Here is a 21,072-nt window from a genome sequence, read left to right on the forward strand (position 1 = left end):
TGGTAACTTTACATTAAATAGGGCATATAATTAATAAAGATAGATAGGGAGGAATGCCGATCCGTATATATCGCTAACCAACCTTTTTGGAAAACAATTTCGATCAGTTACTTAAGCATGCACTTAACATTCTTCCTCTTTCTGTTCAAGAATTGACAATCCTTGCTTTCAGAGCATCGAAAAGTACATCGCATTATAGACATGTATTCGTCATCGTGTGGTAAATTAAAGGTATTTCCTTTCATTCAGTTGCCGTATTTCTTTATTCATCCAGCCCATGACATATCGCCTTTTAACTAATTAAAGTTTCATCTTCAATTAACTTATAATTTACCACAATCTGATGATACCATACGAAGTGGTTCAATGTACAAAAAAATTATGTAAACTGTATAATTATATACACTTTTAATTACAAAGAGTGAAAATTCAATCGTTGAGAGTGAATTTATACTTCCCTCTTTGAAAGTTGCCAGGTACAGTGAATTTCCACTCTTTAATAAGATGAGAGTATTCAATTATTAGAGTGATCATTTATCCTCCCAGTTTATATCGCTATTTTACATGCGGTTAATCCACTCTTCAGTATACGACTGATATTTACTCCTCCTAAACTGCATAAAATTCTCCTGGATACACACCCACTGTCACTGAGCCGACATCACAATTGTAACCATCACTATACGACGATACAACAAGAGTTCCAATACCCTTTTATTTTCACGCGTGCGCCCGTCGTAACAATGAATGCCCTTCCAGTTCCCCCCCCCCCCCCCCTTCATTTCTAAGCTACATCCGAACTGCGAGCGAGCATCACCTGGGATGTTGTCACTTGGCTTGCACTGGCCTCTTCGTAAAATGTTGACTGCGTCGTTATAAGTTTCCATCAAGTGTTGTCATGGTAATGGTTGACAACAATAATGACCACCGAGTTATAACGAACGACCCTAGAAATGAGAGGTATAGTAACAAACACAATCTCTATATAATTGTCTATGAATTATACTTAATGAATGCAGTGTTGATATAAAGGTGGTAAGATTTTGAAGAAACGTATTTTGCTGTATAATAACTTCTTGTTTACACAAGAACGGAATTATAAGTTGTATGGTAGGCTGGAAAAATTCACTTCTCTCATGGTATTGAGATGATTTATCTTGTTGTTGTTGTTGTTGTTGTTGTTTTTTGTTGTTTCTTCAATTCTGCACCAGTTAAACTTTACTGATGTTGCACTTCACAAGAATAACAACTGAAGGAATCCGCGATAATTTTTAGCGTCATGTTGGTGAATTTTGTAGGCTGCGAAAACAAACTCTATTTCATATCATCTCGATTGCAACAATATAATAACAACACTAATTTAGTTTTACAGGATTCTTCTTTCATTAGCAGAATTATTTAGTTTGTGATAAAGAATCCAACATGTTGCTAACATCATTCAAACACAGCATGCGTGGGAATAAGTAAAACCATTTTTAAAATTCTTAAGAGGACTCACTTTATATTATTTATATTAATTGGATAGAAGCATGCAGAAATCAGCCTGCTCCCCCTATTCCGATCGACGAATTCCAATCCACTTTCATCTGACAAACTATCCTTTCACGACGAGTAACTTTCCACATGCTATCTTCGAGAAGTTTTCCCACGATTTGGGATAAATGGGAGAATTCTTGATTTTCTCTCCTGTTTACTACATGTCCTCTCAACAATGGGATTCACACACGCACGAGGATATTATAAAGCCACGTGTTCGCCACAATATAAAACACGCACAGGTGATTTGTTGGCTCCTTAATTGTCTATAGAGATAACAAATCTTTGATTAGTACGCTGTGACGATATGAAGATAAAATTAATAAGAACAATTCAAGAAGAAGAAGAAGAAGGGGTGGGGAGGGAGGGGGGACCCTCTAAGACAAACTTTTAGAAATATAATGAGTGAAAAATCGGTCATCTGATATAGTTTATATCAAGGTTATAGACTGAGTATACATTCGCTGTTACATTCTTAACTCCAAAGAGTGAGAATTCACTCTTTGAGAGTGTCTACAATATTGTCAATCTTTCGAGGAATGATTTCAATCTTCTCATTAGAGTGGATTCTTGCTAATGTAGTGCTTAGATTGAAACTAACATATACGCTCTTATTGTAGAGCTAACCTGACACGAATTCAATCTTTGAGAAGAGTGAAAATCACTTCTCAAAAAGAGTTATCACCATGGGCACTCTCAAAAAGGGAATACACTCTCCTTGGAATTAAAGAGTTCAGCAGTGATAGTATTCTTCAATTTACCTGTTACTATAATGATGAGTTTTCACAACCAATATATATACGTCTCTATAATAGACCCATGCACCCACCCGTTTATGGGTGATGTTGCATGATCCATGTGCATGTTTGATCATGTTATTTACTAGTTTTCATCAATTAAATGAAAACCAAGAATTGGTTTATATTGATCTTCGCTTTCTATAGACTCCACAGTAGAACTATGCTAATACACGGGCTAGTTTATTTGCAAACTTTATAAAGAACCCGCATCGGCAACTGTTGTTTTTTTTACACAAGTACAGGGAACCCCCCGCATACAAATGCAAATAATTGTATTGAATTAGTACCATAATACAATATTTACATATATCTATATACCTGTTCTTGTGAATTATTCAAATATGCTGCCAACGTTTTATATTGAAACGAAGCAAGAATGTTTAACTATATTGAATCATATCGTTGTCAGTGCAGTCACCCGTAAAAAAAAACGTGGATAAAACATCGGCCCACTTTTCGAGTTACATTCGTCATGTCATGTTTCCCCACATTGTCGCTTTTAGGCATGATTCATGTAAACTCTGAGAATGAGTTAGAGAGAAAGGAAACTTCTGAAAGTTCACATAGTAAGAAAATGAACTCCATTCGGCGATATCCTCATCTTTAAACTTATACCAAACGTAAACTTTGTGCGCTTTAGCTGATCCTATGGAAATTTACTTTGCGATTTAATTCAAGTAGTACTATTATTATTGTTAGGGTAGGCGAGAGTCCTTTCGGGGGAAAGGGGCACGATATTTCAATGTTTGGAACATCTTTTTATAATTTTCTGCTAAGGGGCATCCTATACCGAGTGTTTTCATAGCTCGAATTTGAGTTTTTAAATAATATCCCCCTCTCTCTCTCTGCTATTTCTATACATAAAAAAAACGGCAAGCCTGACGCCATTTTTTGGTTATACAAACTCAGAGATATAGGGTAATGCTAAGGGCACCATTTAGAGGATATAGCCTACACTGTTAGAAGATTAAATCTCAGTATATATATATATGTATACTGTTTTAAGAGAGATACTGCAGTTTCTACTAAATCTTTATATCCGTATATACTTGACTTAAGTTTGACATAGTGTGGAGCCGTACACAGCTGTACGAAACTGCCAAAGAAAATTGAACAATACAGCGCGTGCCTCCGCCCAGCACGTGCGCAAGGCCACTTGCCGGGGCGACGTGCCCTGGCTACATCCTTGACAAGCGTGCAAAAGGGATACGGTATACGGTGGTATTCACATTGATCACGTTAGGCTATAGGAGAGTGACGAAGGAAGAGAGAAAGAGAGAGAAAAAATGGGGGAAAGAAAAGCAAAACAAAACTTAGAGAAATACTAAGCGCTTGAGGCTGCGGTAGATATGTTCACCAGGTCGATTGACGAAGAGGGGAATAATATCCGACGAACGGTTAATATTTCCTTCGTCATCTCGTAGACAACTTTTCGAAACAGCGCGCACCTGCAAAATTTCGCCCGACAACGCCGAGCCTTCGAGGGAATTCTTCACAAGGCGGTCGCGGTCATGAATGTCAAGGAACACATATAAGTACACGTTGAATATTTGCGTTTTGTTGATGTTAATGACACTGTATGTGGTACCCCCCACACACACCTCCCCCACCATAACCTCCCCCCCCCAAAAAAAAAAAAAATCCACTGAAGTTTTCACACGAAGTTTCCTGCTAAGGAGGATTTCGAAAGTAAGATGGAATGTTCTGAATGTTTTGAGTTGTAACATTATAAACAATGTGAATGACAAAGTAAAAACACAGATATTTAGTTAAGGTTTCTTTCGGCAACAAGAACTGCTGTTAATTACAAGTTATAACATTCATTTGGTGGTAACATGATGGATTGTGTCTTACTTTGAAAGACATCGAAATCTTATTTTGATTAAATACTCAGTAAGTGTAGCAAAAGTGGCAACCAGCCGAAGAAAGACACCAAATTTTAAAAGAAGTGCTTTTACCAGTCCAAGCTACAAAGTGACTGGATAAAAATTTCCTCATAAGTATGTACATGGCTTCTAAGAGTATCCGTATCAGTATCTCGTAGAATGATAGCCAAAATCTGTTCGTCCATTTGTTAAAGAAAACCAGTATTTCCATCTTAACACGATTTCATAAACAGAATCGAAGAGATTTAAATAGAATAAATTTCGCTATAACTGAGCTACTCATTTTCAAATGTCAGACGGTTTATTCATCTGCTATAGTGCTTCTTGTAACACCGATATACCGTTATATAGTAAGCTATAACCCGGTTTTTTTTAATCAGTTATACGGCTAGATAAAAAAAAGCGGTTAAACGTAGTTTCCAATCTAGAATTTTATAGAATAACATTTTCCATGTAAAATCATCCAATTTACAATTTTCATCTGTTTTGAAAATGAAAAAAAAAAAAATTGAGCGAAGAAGGCGTGCGGAGGATTATGAGTACATTTGATAACATTGCGAGGTGAAATTCCGGAATCACCCCCTCCCCCTATATTCTCCCTCCCCCTCCTCTACCCTTCCCTAGCTCATGTGACAATACCTGACATCAACGTTACTATCATCCGCCATTCAACACCTCATTAAACATTGCCAACATCAACACTTCTTAAATACAAGCTTCAAAAAACCTAATTAAGCTTGAAAGTCTTAACAGAAAATCGAAGATAAAATAAAACTTACGCTAAAATAACAATGGTACTGTAGAAAGAAAATTGTAGGAGACTGTTTTACTTTGGTTACTTATTGTTTTACTTTGGTTGCTTACGAGTAATTCTCATTTAATTTGTTTAAAATGAATGACTAAACGCAACATTGTCAAACCCGCTGGTGTAAGATTATCGGAATCCTTTACAGTCGAGCGCCCTCAATTTGAAATTCTTTCGTATAGTCTTGTTTCCGTAAAAATAACATACATTTCTTTCATATTTATCCCCGTTATATTTTCCTCTTCTTTTTCTTTAAGACAAACGTGAACAACAGCTCAAAGGAAAAAGATTTAAAAAAAAAGAGAAAATAGTGATATACATAAAAGGCATGATCAAAGTTCGACAATATTAACCAATTTACTAGGCCTATACATTCCAAGGAAAGAGTTACACCCGATTCTCATTTCTAGGTTTACACATTTTACAATTAAAATGACAATTTACCACAAGACTGTGGTGACTGAAAAATGAATACCTACCTATATATGTGTAAGTCATTTTCAAATAAATATTGAAGTCAGCCATAACTAAGTCATAAGTAACTATCCAGCCTCCAACAATTATGACACAAAACATGGCAACAAGGTCAGAACAATGTCATATTTTCTGTTCTATCCTTTCTCTTCTTTCTATATAAATATATGTATATTAATATATATATATATATATATATATATATATATATATATATATATATATATATAAATATATATATATATATAAATATATATATATATATATATATATATATATATATATATATATATATATATATAAATATATATATATATATATATATATATATATATATATATATATATGTATATGTATATATATATATATATATATATATATATATATATATATATATATATATATATATATATATATATATATATATATATATATATATATATATATGTATACGTGTTTGCTCATTTCCTGGTGATGCGGTTATATAAAAACATATATATAGGCCTATATAACGTTTAGGCCATATCTATTCAATCAAGCATTTTATAACCAATAATTAAGAAAAGGTTACGGTAGTTTAACGTTTCCAAAACTATTCTTGCTACCCCGTCTAAACTGTGTAAATACTTTTAACTACGTCACTCATGATTACACAACGAAAGTAGGGGTATTAACAATTACACACACACATATACATATAAATATAAATATGTATTGTATATGCATATATATATATATATATATATATATATATATATATATTATTTATCATTCCACAATGTAAACTTGATTTTGTCTTTCTGCGGGTGGGGACGCGCTCTTCAATGCACTGCAAATATTTATAAAAAGGGCCAAGCACTTAAAAGTGTAGACATGGGCTTTTGTGTTTATTACATTATGGGCTTCATGTGTTTTTTACAAGAAAATCTGCATAGCATTGTTATGCATATCAGAAAGAGTATAGTTAGAAAAGAAAATTCCGATATTGTGGTTAGGGTAATCATTGAGTATTTTATACATGTGTTCGTAACGGAAAAACTATATTCTTATTTTCCTATCTTAACGGTAGGGTTATAGAGTTAAATATCAAGGTCTACACAAATGATATTATGGTTTTGGTGAAGATATTAACACATCCTTTCATGAGTTCAAGGAATGAGATCGGATTATGATTGTTCGTAAAGATCACTATCTGCATGACAAGAGAAACCGTCAGCCTTTCTCCATGGTCAATTCTTTAAAGTATTTTTTCTTCTTCTTTTAAAGTTCACTATAATTTTAGAACTTAATGTAAACATGAAGTCATTATTTGATACGAATAGACAGGGCCATATGAGCAGTGGTCATTCTCAGAAACTGAATTCTCATCATTTGAAAGAAAATGTCGTCAAATTAATAAGAAACAAACAAAGTTATGAAGATTATTTTATTCTTGTCCATTTCATTGATATTTTTCAGACAGTCTTTGATTTTGAACTTTAACAGCAAAACACAAATATAGAAAAAACAAAAAGTAAAATCTAACAGTGAGACCTTAATAGGTTGAGTGTTTCTTTCCAAGAACACAAATAACGAAGCCTTTTGACAATTTACAAGAATTGTCTGAAATTCATGTTGATTGAAGCTTTTGGAACAGTTGTCACTGTTTAACGCCTTAAAATACGTAATAGCTAAAGAGAACAACTCATCATTCTGTGATAAAATTTCATCGAATTACAGCTAACACTTTAGGCCTATTTTAATAAACACACATACGGTGATCTGTAAAATAAGTTACTGTTCTCACTACTACTTAAAGTAGTGATTAATAAATACCGACATGATTTTTTGTCCCAGTTAAAAAGCAACCATATAGGCCAAAGATCTACATGATGTTACATGAATAATTCAACTCCATTAAATTAGCCAAAAAATAAACAAAGATGTCTTTAGTAAATAAAACAAATTAAATATATAAATAAAAGACCAATAAAAGAGAGCGAGAGAAAGAAGACAACTGTGGCCTACTAAACTGGAAAACATTCTGCCTTAGTGTTTCATTCTGTATGGGATTTACTGCCTAAAGAGAATTCCTTTCCATCTCAACTCTTTATCATCTTTTAGTCACGTATCTTGATTTCTTTGTAGAAGAAAAATAAACTCGACAGGAAAAAAAAAACACAAAAAAAAAACACAAAAAAAACACACAGAGGAGGCGACGACTTTGTCAAGTCATGAATATTTATCATCGGTCTTCTTGAAGGCGACGAGTTGTTTGTGTAGCCAATCAATATCATCCACTCTGTATGCGGAAGGCTTACGCCGTGGCACGTGCGGCACGAGCCATTGATTCCAAGGAGCTTCGACCTGACAAACTTCATGAATAAGCAATAAGTTACAGAACGTATTTGCATAAATCAATGACATGACGGGCCTATAGGTAGTCGTCGTGTGGGAGCGCGATAATGTATAGATTCGACCGTGTAAGAGCAGCGGGAGAGACGACGGATTATATCGCCAAGACGGTCGGCTAGAAAAGCTGTCAACAGTACGATAGAAGCCTCACACTAACGTCTGACATTTCACGTGCAATATCTATCTATCTATATATATATGTATATATGTGTATATATATATATACATATACTAACAGTGGAACCTTATGTGTGGTGGTGCGGTGTGTTTCTCTGTGTGTGTGCGTTCTCTCGCAATTTCCGTAGTATTCGATATTGTCCGAAACAACAAGACTCCTTCGCGAAGTAGTGTGTGATCGTAACGGGGAGGTTAAATGTACATATAAGGCCGGGAATTTTTTCTTTGCAATACTTGGAGCTATATAAACGAAGCGAGGATTGTTTCTGTTTCTGGTGGGATACAAAAAGAGTCTTTCTTTATTTTGATGGGACACGGTTCGAAACCAACGGGGACAAGTGAGTATATACAATGATGTTCTTTGTTGGAGCAAAATATCTTTTGTTTTCTTTAAGGATATTCTTGTAAGAGACATTTATACTGAAATGTTTGCAGGGATCTTTATACGTGTTTACTCATTTCCCGGAGATGCGGTTAGTGTTGTTAAGGTTATAGGTGTACACACGGTCAAGCTGATGTCATCTTATATATTATCATCCCTAGGGATAAAATATTAATTTATTATCATTTGGTGTTTATTGTCGCATCATAAATCGTCACTAAATCTCACAACTTTCCAGTCATCCATCTGTCAGAAATGTCTTGTTGACAATTTAGCAAGAACAGATGGAATCAAAACACACGAGAGTATTTACAGGAGGCAGGGGATAAATAGTTATGATACATCTTAATTATTTAACTAGGCGAAAAATGAACTTAACCTATATTAATGCTCTTAGCGATTTCGGAGTAATACAGTTTTCATAAATATAAAAAAGAATGGTCTCTTTTTTATATAGGCCTATATAACTTAGGCTATCTGTATTCTCCAGTCTCTCTGTGTTATAATAATATATATATATGCATAGAGAGAGAAACGGAGATCATATCAGCCTGTATTGAAAAACGGAGACATGGTCTGGTTAGTATAGGCCTATATCAATAATCTAATATTGTAAGCCTTATAGATCCGATCGCACGGTAATGATGATGAAGTATTAGCCACAAACATAAGGATCATAACGTTATATTAAGGCCATTGACTGACTATTTGTGGTAAGATCGAGGTGGGATTGCTGGGGTGGGGGGTGGGGGTGGGGATGCCTGGCTTTGTATATCATTGACGAAACCTAGTGTGAACTTAGTAGGCCTACTGTAAAATCTTATAAGGTATAGTGCAGTGTAGAACCCTACCTATATAAGTTCATCATATTCCATAATAGCTCCACGTTCTAGGTAACTACAATGTTCTCTAGATTTGTGTGAGATTTAACTACCCCCACCCACCCCACCCCACCCCCTGTACTAGATCATGTAAAATTCGACTTAACGACACATGCTAATTTCTAGGGTAATTGTTATCAAGTTAGTTTTCATTGAATTACACTTATACAAAACATGTGGCAATGGCCTAGGCACACCATATACCATTATACTTCAAGAGAAAGTAATGATGTTGACATCACACACATGACCCCTCCCTTCCCCTCTCAGCAACCCTACTGTATTTCAACTACCTTAATCTCGTCACCATGGTAACGTTATAGCCGCCTCAATCTGTAGGGTGAATGTCTCCCACTTTGCGCTAAGCATTATTGACTTGGTCTTGTAACCTCATTAATGTTCAAATGATAATTAAATTACCTTCATCAGTGAAATTTCGTTTTATTGATATAATGCGTTAACAGTACATGTAGACATCGAGTCTGTGTCCAAATTTGGACTTCTTATTATATTTTACATTGTGATCGATTTTTTCAAATGATAGATATAATTTTTTTTTCAGAATTGGTTTAGTTGTAAACCATACACATGAATACCTTTTGAATGGTCCTAAAATTTCCATCAAAGTAAATCATTTTTTTACCGTGCAATTGTTTGGAATGAAATTCAGACACAAACTCATACATTTAACGATGGACATTTCTTCCGAAATAACATTCTTTTTATCATCAAATAAAGCAATTCATTCTTTAAGCCTATCAAAATTTATTTATTATGAAGTGGCAGATACAGAGATTTCATTCGAAATTGAGGATATAGGATTTTTAATCTATGCAATTTGATAAAGACGATATTAATATTAACAGGTGAAAGGTTCCATTTGGATTCAAACTGTTAACGGGGCCCATTGCTGAGGCCACGGTTGATTACTATGGGCATAATATATATATATATATATATATATATATATATATATATATATTCATATATATATACAGCCCATAGTAATCAACTACTGAATTCGATTGGTTTATTCGTCGGTCTGATCAAAAGGACAAAGATGTTCGCACGTACAAAAAAATAGGCCTTGGAATCGATAGCTTCCTCAAGAATAGTTACGTAATCACAAAGAATATGTTATGTCATTTTTTTCAACAGTGCTTTTAATATCATTCGTAAGATGTTAGAACAGTGAATTGCTTTAACTTAAATTCCTTTATTTTGTTTATTGAATTTTTTGCCCTCTTAAACTTATTTATTATTTTACTTTAATGTAAAAGCTCTTGTCCAATGACTAAATCGCTTCAAGTCCCTCTAACGCCACTTAAAGTTGACCAATATTGGTCCCAAATTTCAGCATGCTAATATTGTTAAAAGTTGACCAAAATTAATCCCCTGAGGGTAATTCTGATCGTGGAAATCAATCCCCTACATTTGGAGATTGTTTTAATTAAACAAGTAACTGTGTCAACGAGATAACCAGGGTCGTATATATAAAAGTTCTAGAAAGTTGAGATTTGAGAAAATTAACTGAACATTTCAGCACATTTTTGGCAAAGCTGATAAATTTTCAGACATGCCGTGTCATATCTTCATATGTCTCATATATTGCCTTCACACTAAATTTTAGGTGGAGTGATTACGTCACATCTCCAAGTTCCGGTAAAGACCGAATTTTACTCTTCTGATTTTGTGATTTTAATTTCATCAAACTGAGAAACCCTACTATAGGCTTTGTGTCTCCAAAAATGGAAAATGAAATTGTATTATTTGAAGAATTGAATGATTCCATGTCACTTTACAGATTTTGTTCGCCCAGACAAAATTATTCAGTCATATTAATACCGTAAATATTGAACATTTACACATAAATTTAATAAATTTTATTCGATGTTATGGGTTGGTTTTTCTTCACTATGCAGAATTCTGTATTACTATTTGTCTCAGCTTTATTTGTAAAGTTCATTCAACAGTAACAATATATAACACAACGAATAAATGTAAACGGCCAATTCGTTCTCCTACACTGAAAAAATAAACTAGTCAATATTGCAACGGACTAACGTTAAATTAGTCTGAAACGTTAGTCAATGCACACGAACCAGCAAAAATCTTTGTTTCATCACTGCTTCTTAGTCAGTTTACACTGACTAAGGAATATTTAATCGCAGCTTAGTCGGTGGCGACGGACGAAGGTATTTTAACCGATGGACTAAGAACGATACGGACACCCGATTTACGCCATAATCGTAGATTAGTCGGTGTCGACGGACTAATGTATTTTAACTCAATTCGATTCAATTCAATTTCGAAACCGAGAGGCAACGGCAGATTGCTGGGCTTGGCATAGTTTCATACGATCACTCTAAGCAAGTTTCAACCGTAAATCACCCAAGAAGGTCTTTAGAAGAATGGAGGTATTAACTGCCATCATCGGCCTACCTGTTATTCCTTTAACTTGAAGGTAAAATTAAAGTTAATTGTTAGGCCACTGGCACTAGTAGTAGTACTGTATTATGGTTAGTGTTACTGGCGTTTCGCAATACACAAGTGCAATGACAGTGAGTAGTCTATAGGCTTCTACTGGGTACTGCAGTACATTCTCAACACCAAAGTGTGCATTCTAAACACCAATTAACAATGTGTTATGTATGTATTGGGCTAGATTAAACAGTGGCACATAATCTTCTAATTTATGCTGGGACTATAAGTCTCAATAGTTTATTTGAAGTCTACACTCATTTGGTAAAGATTTCCTGTAATTTCCCATGTGAATCTAAATGGGTAGGCTATGTGATATTGAATAAGCAAGGCTAGACCTTCAAACTTACAGTCACAGTAGGCTGAACAAATTATGTTGGCTAGTCACCGGTATTATATATTGCGAGCAGTCAGGATGCACGCTTCAGTTCTATTTAACCTTTTCATTTATCATTTTTTAGTATTTAATTTCCGGTCACGCCCAGGAAACAAAAACAATTCCTTCACGGTCGATTTGTTTACTGTAAGAAGTATTAACCGTTTTTTCTCAGGAAAGCTTGATAGTCTGAAGTTATTATAACGTGTGCTTTTAGTATACTGCCAAAAGAGTAAGTTGTTGTATTTGTATTGATATTTTATGTAGAAGTAACGGAAAATTTAGTATGTTTAGTTTGGTCTAATTGCACGTTTTTTCTGCCCAATGTACAGTAGTGCAGGGTTCACTTGCGCGAATTCAAATTATTCTGTTTATGTATACTGTATGTATATGCATCGATTCGTAGATTATGAGGTTTTTTTTACATTTATTTGTAATTAAAGCATATCTGTTTAGTAGCAAAGTTTAAAGGTTAAGGTTAATTAGTTTTCTCTTTTTTTGTTTGATCCCAGATTGAATGAAACTCATTGACGTAAATAATAGATCAGATCATACAGTTTAACGCAGTTGCTAAAACTCTGGGTATTCTCTAGTCTTCGCCGGTCCATTATATACTTTAGTACTACTAGTAAGACTAAATCAAAACGACCGAAAGACAGACTTAGTGTAACAAAGTACTGATTCTTCTCTAGCCTAGGTCTAAACAGGCTTGTTATGTGAGCAAGCAAAATAACTAAAAACGATTAGCCCTATAAATAAGTTGGCTCAGTGGATTTGTGTTTCTAAAATTTTATATTGTTAAAGATCATAAAAACAAACAAAGATTTAGCCCATACTTTATTATCTCTGTATTCTGGGCATTTGATTCTGGTTGCAATGGTGATGACACTCTGGTTCAAATTTTCAGCTTTATACAGTCTGCTTCAAACTTTGGGATTGTTTTTTGAGACTATAGTGGAAGCAAATCTCACATAACTTTATGGTGACAACTTTATTTATTTATTTTTTTCAAATGATGAATACTTTGCTGTTTCTTTATACAATGGAAGAGGAGAACTGTGTTATATATGGCTTAAAGACATGTTTTAAGATGATATATTGGTACCCTTCACAGAACAAAAGAGTTTATCCAAGAGTCCAAAAAGCAAAGGAACAAGTACCATAGAGAAAAAAGATGGAAGAGTGAGTTTAACTATTGTACCCAACTGTTTAATGATATTAAAGATACTTTTCATAACCTGTTTTAAAAAAAAAAGTCTGGTATATCATTTACGTGCAAGCTTCATAAGTTTGGTCAAAGTTTTACTGATCTGTAGAGCGGGAGTCCAGAGGGTTTGGTTAGCTGGGAAGGTAACCAATTGCCTGGTACATCACAATGTTCACAATGCATTCCTGTATATGAAACCAGTCGACTGGCAACCGACTGTGGTGGGTGTGGCTGGGAGAGCAATTTTAAAGTCACCTAATAGCTAACCTAGATCAGCTTTCATGGTAACCACATCAAAGTAAGAACAATGTGTCAGGTATGGTCCCAAGAGCAACAAATGGCCATAACCACTTGAAACCTACTGGAAAATGTTGGTTAGGACTTCAGATACAAGGGATGGGCATTGCCAGTAATTTTTATTGGTGGGGTACCCCTGCCAGTAGACCCCCAAAATGCTCATCCCCACATTGACCTAGGTCAGCTCATAAGGTAACCAGTTGAAACCTACTGGAAAATGATAGGTATCACTTCATGTAAGTGATGGGCATTTCCAGTAATTTATATTGGTGGGGTACCCCTGCCAGTAGACCCCCAAAATGCCCATTCCCTCATTGACCTAGGTGAGCTCATGATTTGACCAGTTGAAACCTACTGGAAAATGATAGGTATCACTTCATATGTAAGGATGGGCATTTCCAGTATTTTATATTGGTGGGCCACCACTGCCAGAGTCCGCCCCCCCCCCTTATTAACATAGGTGAGCTAATGGTGTGATCAATTGAAAACTACTGGAAAAGAAACCAAGTTTCAGGTCATAGGTCGTAGATTAATGTTTTATGGTTTTTCACAAAAAATGACCCCATGCTGAAAGAAATTGGTTTGGCAACAAAAATCACAAACAGTGAATCATTCACCAGATTAACATATTTTTCCTTGACACCTGGAAACAGGCTGGTGCCACTGGCATGGACCACATGTTTCAATCAGACAATCACCTTGGCATAAGTAAAGCTACGGTAACTTGAACGGACCACTTCAGAACAGCTGAATGAAATGAACGTTGACTGTCAAGAACATACTTCCTGAATAACCACACAGGTTGTAATCAGTCATTTGAGGCCACCTATGAGTGGTTACACTGTATCTGGGGTGTTTATGGGAGTCTTTGGGTGTGAGCTATAATATAATGTTAGACAGTGTTTGGAGATGTTGGGAAAATGGACAGGGGTACCCCACCAGTGGAAATAACTGAAAATTACTCTCCTTAAATCTGGAGTCCTACCTATCATTTTCCAGTAGTTTTCAATTGGTCACACCAAAGCCCACCTAGTTTAATAAGGGGGGTGGGGCGGACACTGGCAGTGGTGGCCCACCAATATAAATTACTGGAAATGCCCATTCTTTACATATGAAGTGATACCTATCATTTTCCAGTAGGTTTCAACTGGTTAAATCATGAGCTGACCTAGATCAATGAGGGGAGGGGCATTTTGGGGGTCTACTGGCAGGGGTACCCCACTAATATAAATTACTGGAAATGCCCATCCCTTACATATAGAGTCATGCCAATCATTTTCCAATAGTTTTCAACTGGATACTTCATGAGCTGACCTAGGTCAATGAGGGGAGGGGCATTTTGGGGGTCTACTGGCAGGGGTACCCCACTAATATAAATTACTGGAAATGCCCATCCCTTACATATAGAGTCATGCCAATCATTTTCCAATAGTTTTCAATTGGATACTTCATGAGCTGACCTAGGTCAATGAGGGAAGGGGAATTTTGGGGGTCTACTGGCAGGAGTACCCCACTAATATAAATTACTGGAAGTGCCCATCCCTTACATATAGAATCCTGTCAATCATTTTCCAGTAGTTTTCAACTGGTTAAATCATGAGATGACCTACATCAATGAGGGGGGGGGGGGGATTTTGGGGGTCTACTGGCAGGTACTCCACTAATATAAATTACTGGAAATGCCCATCCCTTACATATAGAGTCCTGCCAATCATTTTCCAGTAGTTTTCAACTGGTTACCTCATGAGCACATCTAGGTCAATGGGGGATGGGCATTTTGGGGTCTACTGGCAGGGTTACCCCACCAATATAAATGACTGGAAATGCCCATCCCTTACATATGAAGTGATACCTATCATTTTACAGTAGTTTTCAACTGGTTACCTCATGAGCTGACCTAGGTCAATGAGGGAATGGGCAATTTGGGGGTCTACTGGCAGGTACTCCACTAATATAAATTACTGGAAATGCCCATCAGTTTTATCTGAAGTCCTAACCAACATTTTCCTGTAGGTTTCAAGTGGTTACCTCATGAGCTGACCTAGGTCAGCCGTGAGGGGTCAATTATAGATCACTGGCAGGGGTACCCCACCACCAATAATTACTGGCAATGGCCATTTGTTGCTCTTGGGGCCATACCTGACACATTGTACTTACTTTGATGTGGTTACCATGAAAACTGATCTAGGTTAGCTATCAGGTGACTTTAAAATTGCTCTCCCAGCCACACCCACCACAGCCGGTTTGCCAGTCGTCTGGTTTCATATACAGGAAAGCACTGTGAACATTGTGATGTACCAGGCAATTGGTTACCTTCCCAGCTAACCAAACCCTCTGGGCTCCCGGTCTATTGGGATCATTATTAACATGATTATTAAGCTTTGAAAAATAACTTGGTGTTATGCTGTGCAAAGCTAATAATTATTTGGTAAAGCTGCTATTCCTGGCTTATAATTTGAGGGACCTAGATTTAAATGTATACCTCCCAATATGTTATAAAATTTTAATGTAGATGTATGTTTATGATAATGTGGGTTATCATGTGCTATATCTGTATCTGTGCTTACACGTATATCATATTTTCTGTTCACAGGTCAATAATGGTGCAGATTTTTGGCTTCCTGAAGACAAGTGGGAGGCCATTTGTAGTTAAGAGAAACACTCTTTGTTCGTGAAGACTTAACTGGTGTCGATTTGGGGTACCACTTTAAAACGAAAGTCATGAGGAACCCTTGCCCAAGATTCAACTTTGCATTATTGTGCAGTGCTATACTTTTGCGATTCATGTTTGATCCATTAACTTGTCTTAACTTTGTTGGAATAAAATCAGATTTTCAGATTTTTTTTTACAGTGATTTCTTCTCCATCTGTCGAAAGTCAGCTCTTGTAGACATCAGAAGTTTTATCAGAAATAAATACTGCCAACGTACACAGTATTTGTGTTTCTTCTGCTCTCTTTTCTTTCAGTGATGCTAGTCAGTGAAACTAGTCGGGTTTAATTCTTTCAGTGATTCTAGTCAGTGCAACTAGTCAGTCGATACCGACTAAGAAAGGTTAGTCGGGAGAGGCACCATCCTGACTAATGTAAAACCTGCTATAAACTAGTCGGTGGCTCATATAAATTAGTCGGTAAAGACCGACTAATGTCACCAACTAATGTAACTGACTAATATACATTTACCGACTAAGAAATTGTTGATCGACTAAGCTGACGGACTAAGATGACCGACTAAGAAATCGAACTGACTAAGGAATAAATTAGTCGGTATAGCAACTGACTAAGGCTATGTTAGTCGGGAGAGGCACCAGATGGACTAACGTTATGTTAGTCGGTGAACCAATTTAAGTTTTCAGTGTACCATTAAAATCCCTTTAATCTGGAATCAAGAAGCATATTTAAAGGTGTACGCTAGTAACCTTACCCATCCCAAAACCTCCCCGAAAAACTTAATTTCGACACCTAAGTTAATAGATAACAGCCGTTCTAACTGAACTGTAGATATCATTATTGAAGTTGAATTTTAATCGTATATAGCTATCCCTACCCTCCAGTAATCTCATCCCATTGTCGCTTCCCCCCTCCTCCCCCACCATATAATAATAACCCACCATATAAGAGGAGGTCGATGACGGAATCCCGACTAGTACAGAATAGTTTGACATTAAAGGCTTCCCCCTCCCCTCCCTCCCCCTCTTCCCTGCCTTCCCCTCCCCCGCGTACACCATACTACTGTACTACACCATTTAAGGTACGGACGGTACTGGAAGCCTGACAAGTCTATAACATATTGACCTGCATCGCCTCTGAGAGGTCGTTGGGTGTTAGGGAACGAGCAGTTTATAGTTTGATAAATACAGTTAACTAGATCTGACGATATGTTTAGATATTTGAGATCAGAGCTGTCTTTGTTCATGTTTACAAGTCACAAATGGTTTCCTCCGTCATATCTATATATCGTATAGATTTTACCTTCATATACTAGTAGGACGCACCTCCAGCCGGGAGATATTATGTCGCGGTATAACGACCTACTTCCGAACTGCGAACGACCTTACGACATATGAAACATAATGATTGGAAGACTGGAGGGGGATTGCCCAGATCATATAATATATGTTCATTATTTTGAAGGGTTCAAAAAGTGGACAATGCCAAATATTCATTATGGAGGTATAGGTAACTATTTGCCCTAGTGTGTGACGAACATAAATGTATGAAACATAGCTACCCATACATGCAGCTTGTTACCCCTCAGTGGTGTTTCCAAGGAAGGGTGAGTTAGGGGATGGGGGAGGGGGAGGGGACGGGAGAGGTGGGTGGATCATCTCCAATCAGTTGAAGCTTAAAACAGATGACTTAATAACTCCCCATGTATGTGAAATGCAATGAAAAGTAACTACTTTCCAACATACAGACGTGGAAGATTTCTTATCTTTCCTATCATCATCACCATCGGTTACACTAGAGAAACATAACCTTTCATGTAGTAGTCAAAAAGCCGACGAATATCCACCTACCTATATAACACTATTGCATCGGTTAGTATACACGGCTTGCCCGATAAAATCCCATATCAGGGGTCAATAATCCGCCATGTTTTCTTGTCATCACGCTAACAGCTGATGACGAATCTGACATTGATTGTGTGCTGTACCTGTTTGCCCACCTTGATTTCAGATTTGAAACGTAAATGTGAACATGACAACGATTGCAGTAAACATGTTTTATCTAGCCTCCTAGGTATGGTTTTTTGATCTCTACCTTTTCCAAAGCCTCAGTGACCCGGCCGTAATCCTTGGGCTTTGTCTACGATGATGTGCGTTGAGTTATGTGTTTTTCTTTGCTTTTGTCGATACGTCCCGTATAGCAGTTAACATGGTGGCCAAGTACCTTTAAGGACACCAAGAGGGGAAAATATACTTATTATTGTTATTGTTATGAAACTGTCAAAATAGTTTCCTTATAGAGGTGTTGCCATGGGAGAGGCCGAACAGCGAGGTGGAAACACAGAATAGTGTATTGAGAGACTTATTACTGCAATGTAGCATTCTACGACACAAACATGGAATTATCTGTTTTCTTTGGGATGGGGTGGGTGGGGGGGGGGGAGGATATAAACCAAGTAGGACCTTAATCCAGGCCCTCATATCGTCATCCCATACAAATAAGCATTTAACTATGTCCTTCGGTTTAACATCATAGCTAATTGATGATAAAATAGGGTGCCGCAAAGTTTGCCACCTTTTCCCGTCCCACTAATTGATCAGGTGCATACATAACCATCATGTATATCGTCATATTAAAACGTCTAACGGACAAACAAACAGGAGTCAGGTCCGGGTACAGAGGCCGATGTCATTGCCGTCTGTGACCTGAACCTCTTTGTAGCCTCATTAACTGGGCCATTTCAGACCTATGATGATGTATACTGGACTACACCTGGTCGGTTGCTAAGCCTATTGGGCATATTATTGCTTACGTCACTTCTGACCCTTACTCGAGCCTATAGTGACGTAGCCACAACTTAGTTGTAGTACATGCTTTGCAGACCTCGAACAACTTTAATCTCACCTCTGTCACCCCCTCCCCCAGCCCCACCCACACCCTTCTGCCATTCCCCCGCCAGTGCATACAGTGGGAGTAACTCTATTCAGGCAATATTGGGTGGATATTATGTATTAACCACCAGAGGACAGTATAGCATCTTTCCTTGAAAGACACTGAGCGTAGTTTGTCACGTCGCATGTATATCTGGGTTTTGGTGGCAAATTACAGCTATTTGAACCAATGGTAGATACAGCGCAGTGTGACTATAGGCAGACCGCTCGTCCAAACCTTCCCAATTTACACCTATATGGCTGCCATTTTGCCTTTCTGTGTAACCAAACCGTAAATTTCTATTAGTAAAACCAAATTCCAAGTATTTTCACCCGTTTTCAAGACAGAGATCTTTCCGTTTCCACAGTACGCTGCAGAGTGTACTATTCAAGTTGTTATTTCATTAGATTAGCCAGTTCTGAGTAATTCAAGTAATGGTAACACGATCTGTCCGCTATACGTGTTTGGTGTTCTTTTTACTCGACTTCTTACAGTGGTCAGCGGGCTAGTCGCTGTATACATATCCTTCCATTACACTTTTAGTCTATACATTCTATAAGATACCAGTTTAATTTCTTAAAGTGATGCTTGAGCATTTAGTTCTTTAAGCATTCAAAAGGATTACTATTATTCTCATAGTGTGGCTGGTACAGTTCTCCTTTGTCAAGCCTGTACGTACTTTTCGTGAACATGCTACGTCATAGTACAACGGTTCAAAGGTCATGTGGGTATACATTTACCATCAATGAACACTTTTCAAGAACCACCAAAATAATAATAAATCCGATAGAAAGGAAGAAAGAAAAATAACAGAATAAGTTTGGTATACACTTTATACCGTAAATTGAATCTACGTGGTCAAAATGGAAAATACGTTTTATTTTTGTGGTTATAGGTTTCACTTAAATTGTTTGTGTTTAGTTTCGTTGTTCATACTTAGGGTTAGGTAGGGGAGGGTGGGGTGGGGGTATATTATTGTGACAAATGGTTTGCTCAACTTAAAGTCTGGTGCGGAGGAATCGACCTGTTGATAGAACAAGGAGTATATTGACAGGAGTCAGTGTTCTTTGATGCATGCTGACTATAAACTACATTTTTTTCTTTTAGTTTTATCCTCCTGATTCCTTTGTTTTTCCTTTATATTTTAAACAATACACTTTCATCGTCGTGGATGGCAAGATGAGGTCACATGGCGCTGATCACCATGACAACACAATCAAACCATTATATTATTGAGTATATCATCGCGCTTGTCTTTCTCAGTGTAGACTGTATATGTATACACACTGCATTGCGTTTTCTTTCTTTTTTGATGTCTTTTATTTTCCAAAATCTGTAATGCTTGAAAAGCCATTATAAACTTCGAAAATATTCCGCTCTTTATGCTAAAGAAACTGAGAATATCTATTTAATAGCTTTGCAATGAAATTCTACTCTCGCTTTGCTTGCAACCCGACCTTACACTAATGACTTGATGTTTCAATAATATTTCTCTGATTTATTTGCTGATTGTGGTCTTTATAGTCTTTCTAATGACCGTTCTTGGTCGCTTAATGTAAGCACAGCTCGCTGGAACCATCCTTCAGGCTTTGGAGACGGGGATGCTTTTGTAATAGCTAACGTCAGAGTTGGTCCAAATTTGCTGTAAATTATTTTCTAAACCATGATGTAGGTCACACGTGACTCCGTGTATCTTCCCCCCGCATTATAACAAACATATAGCCTATAGGTACAATGCTAAACTTACTATGGCTGTCCTATTAATGACGTCATCAAA

General features: G+C 36.7%; 1 protein-coding gene across 1 annotated transcript in view; it reads left to right on the forward strand.

The window, feature by feature from the left end:
* The first annotated feature begins 7,812 nt into the window (after positions 1-7,812).
* LOC139963804 (LIM homeobox transcription factor 1-beta-like) overlaps positions 7,813-21,072 on the forward strand; it is a 72,469-nt gene continuing 59,209 nt past the window's right edge. The window contains exon 1 of the mRNA XM_071964983.1: positions 7,813-8,410. Within this exon, the coding sequence (XP_071821084.1) occupies positions 8,380-8,410 (31 nt within the window). The 5' untranslated portion in view covers positions 7,813-8,379. The remainder of the gene's footprint in view (positions 8,411-21,072) is intronic.

Source organism: Apostichopus japonicus, chromosome 22 (genome assembly GCF_037975245.1).
Source record: "Apostichopus japonicus isolate 1M-3 chromosome 22, ASM3797524v1, whole genome shotgun sequence".
NCBI classification, from domain to species: domain Eukaryota; kingdom Metazoa; phylum Echinodermata; class Holothuroidea; order Aspidochirotida; family Stichopodidae; genus Apostichopus; species Apostichopus japonicus.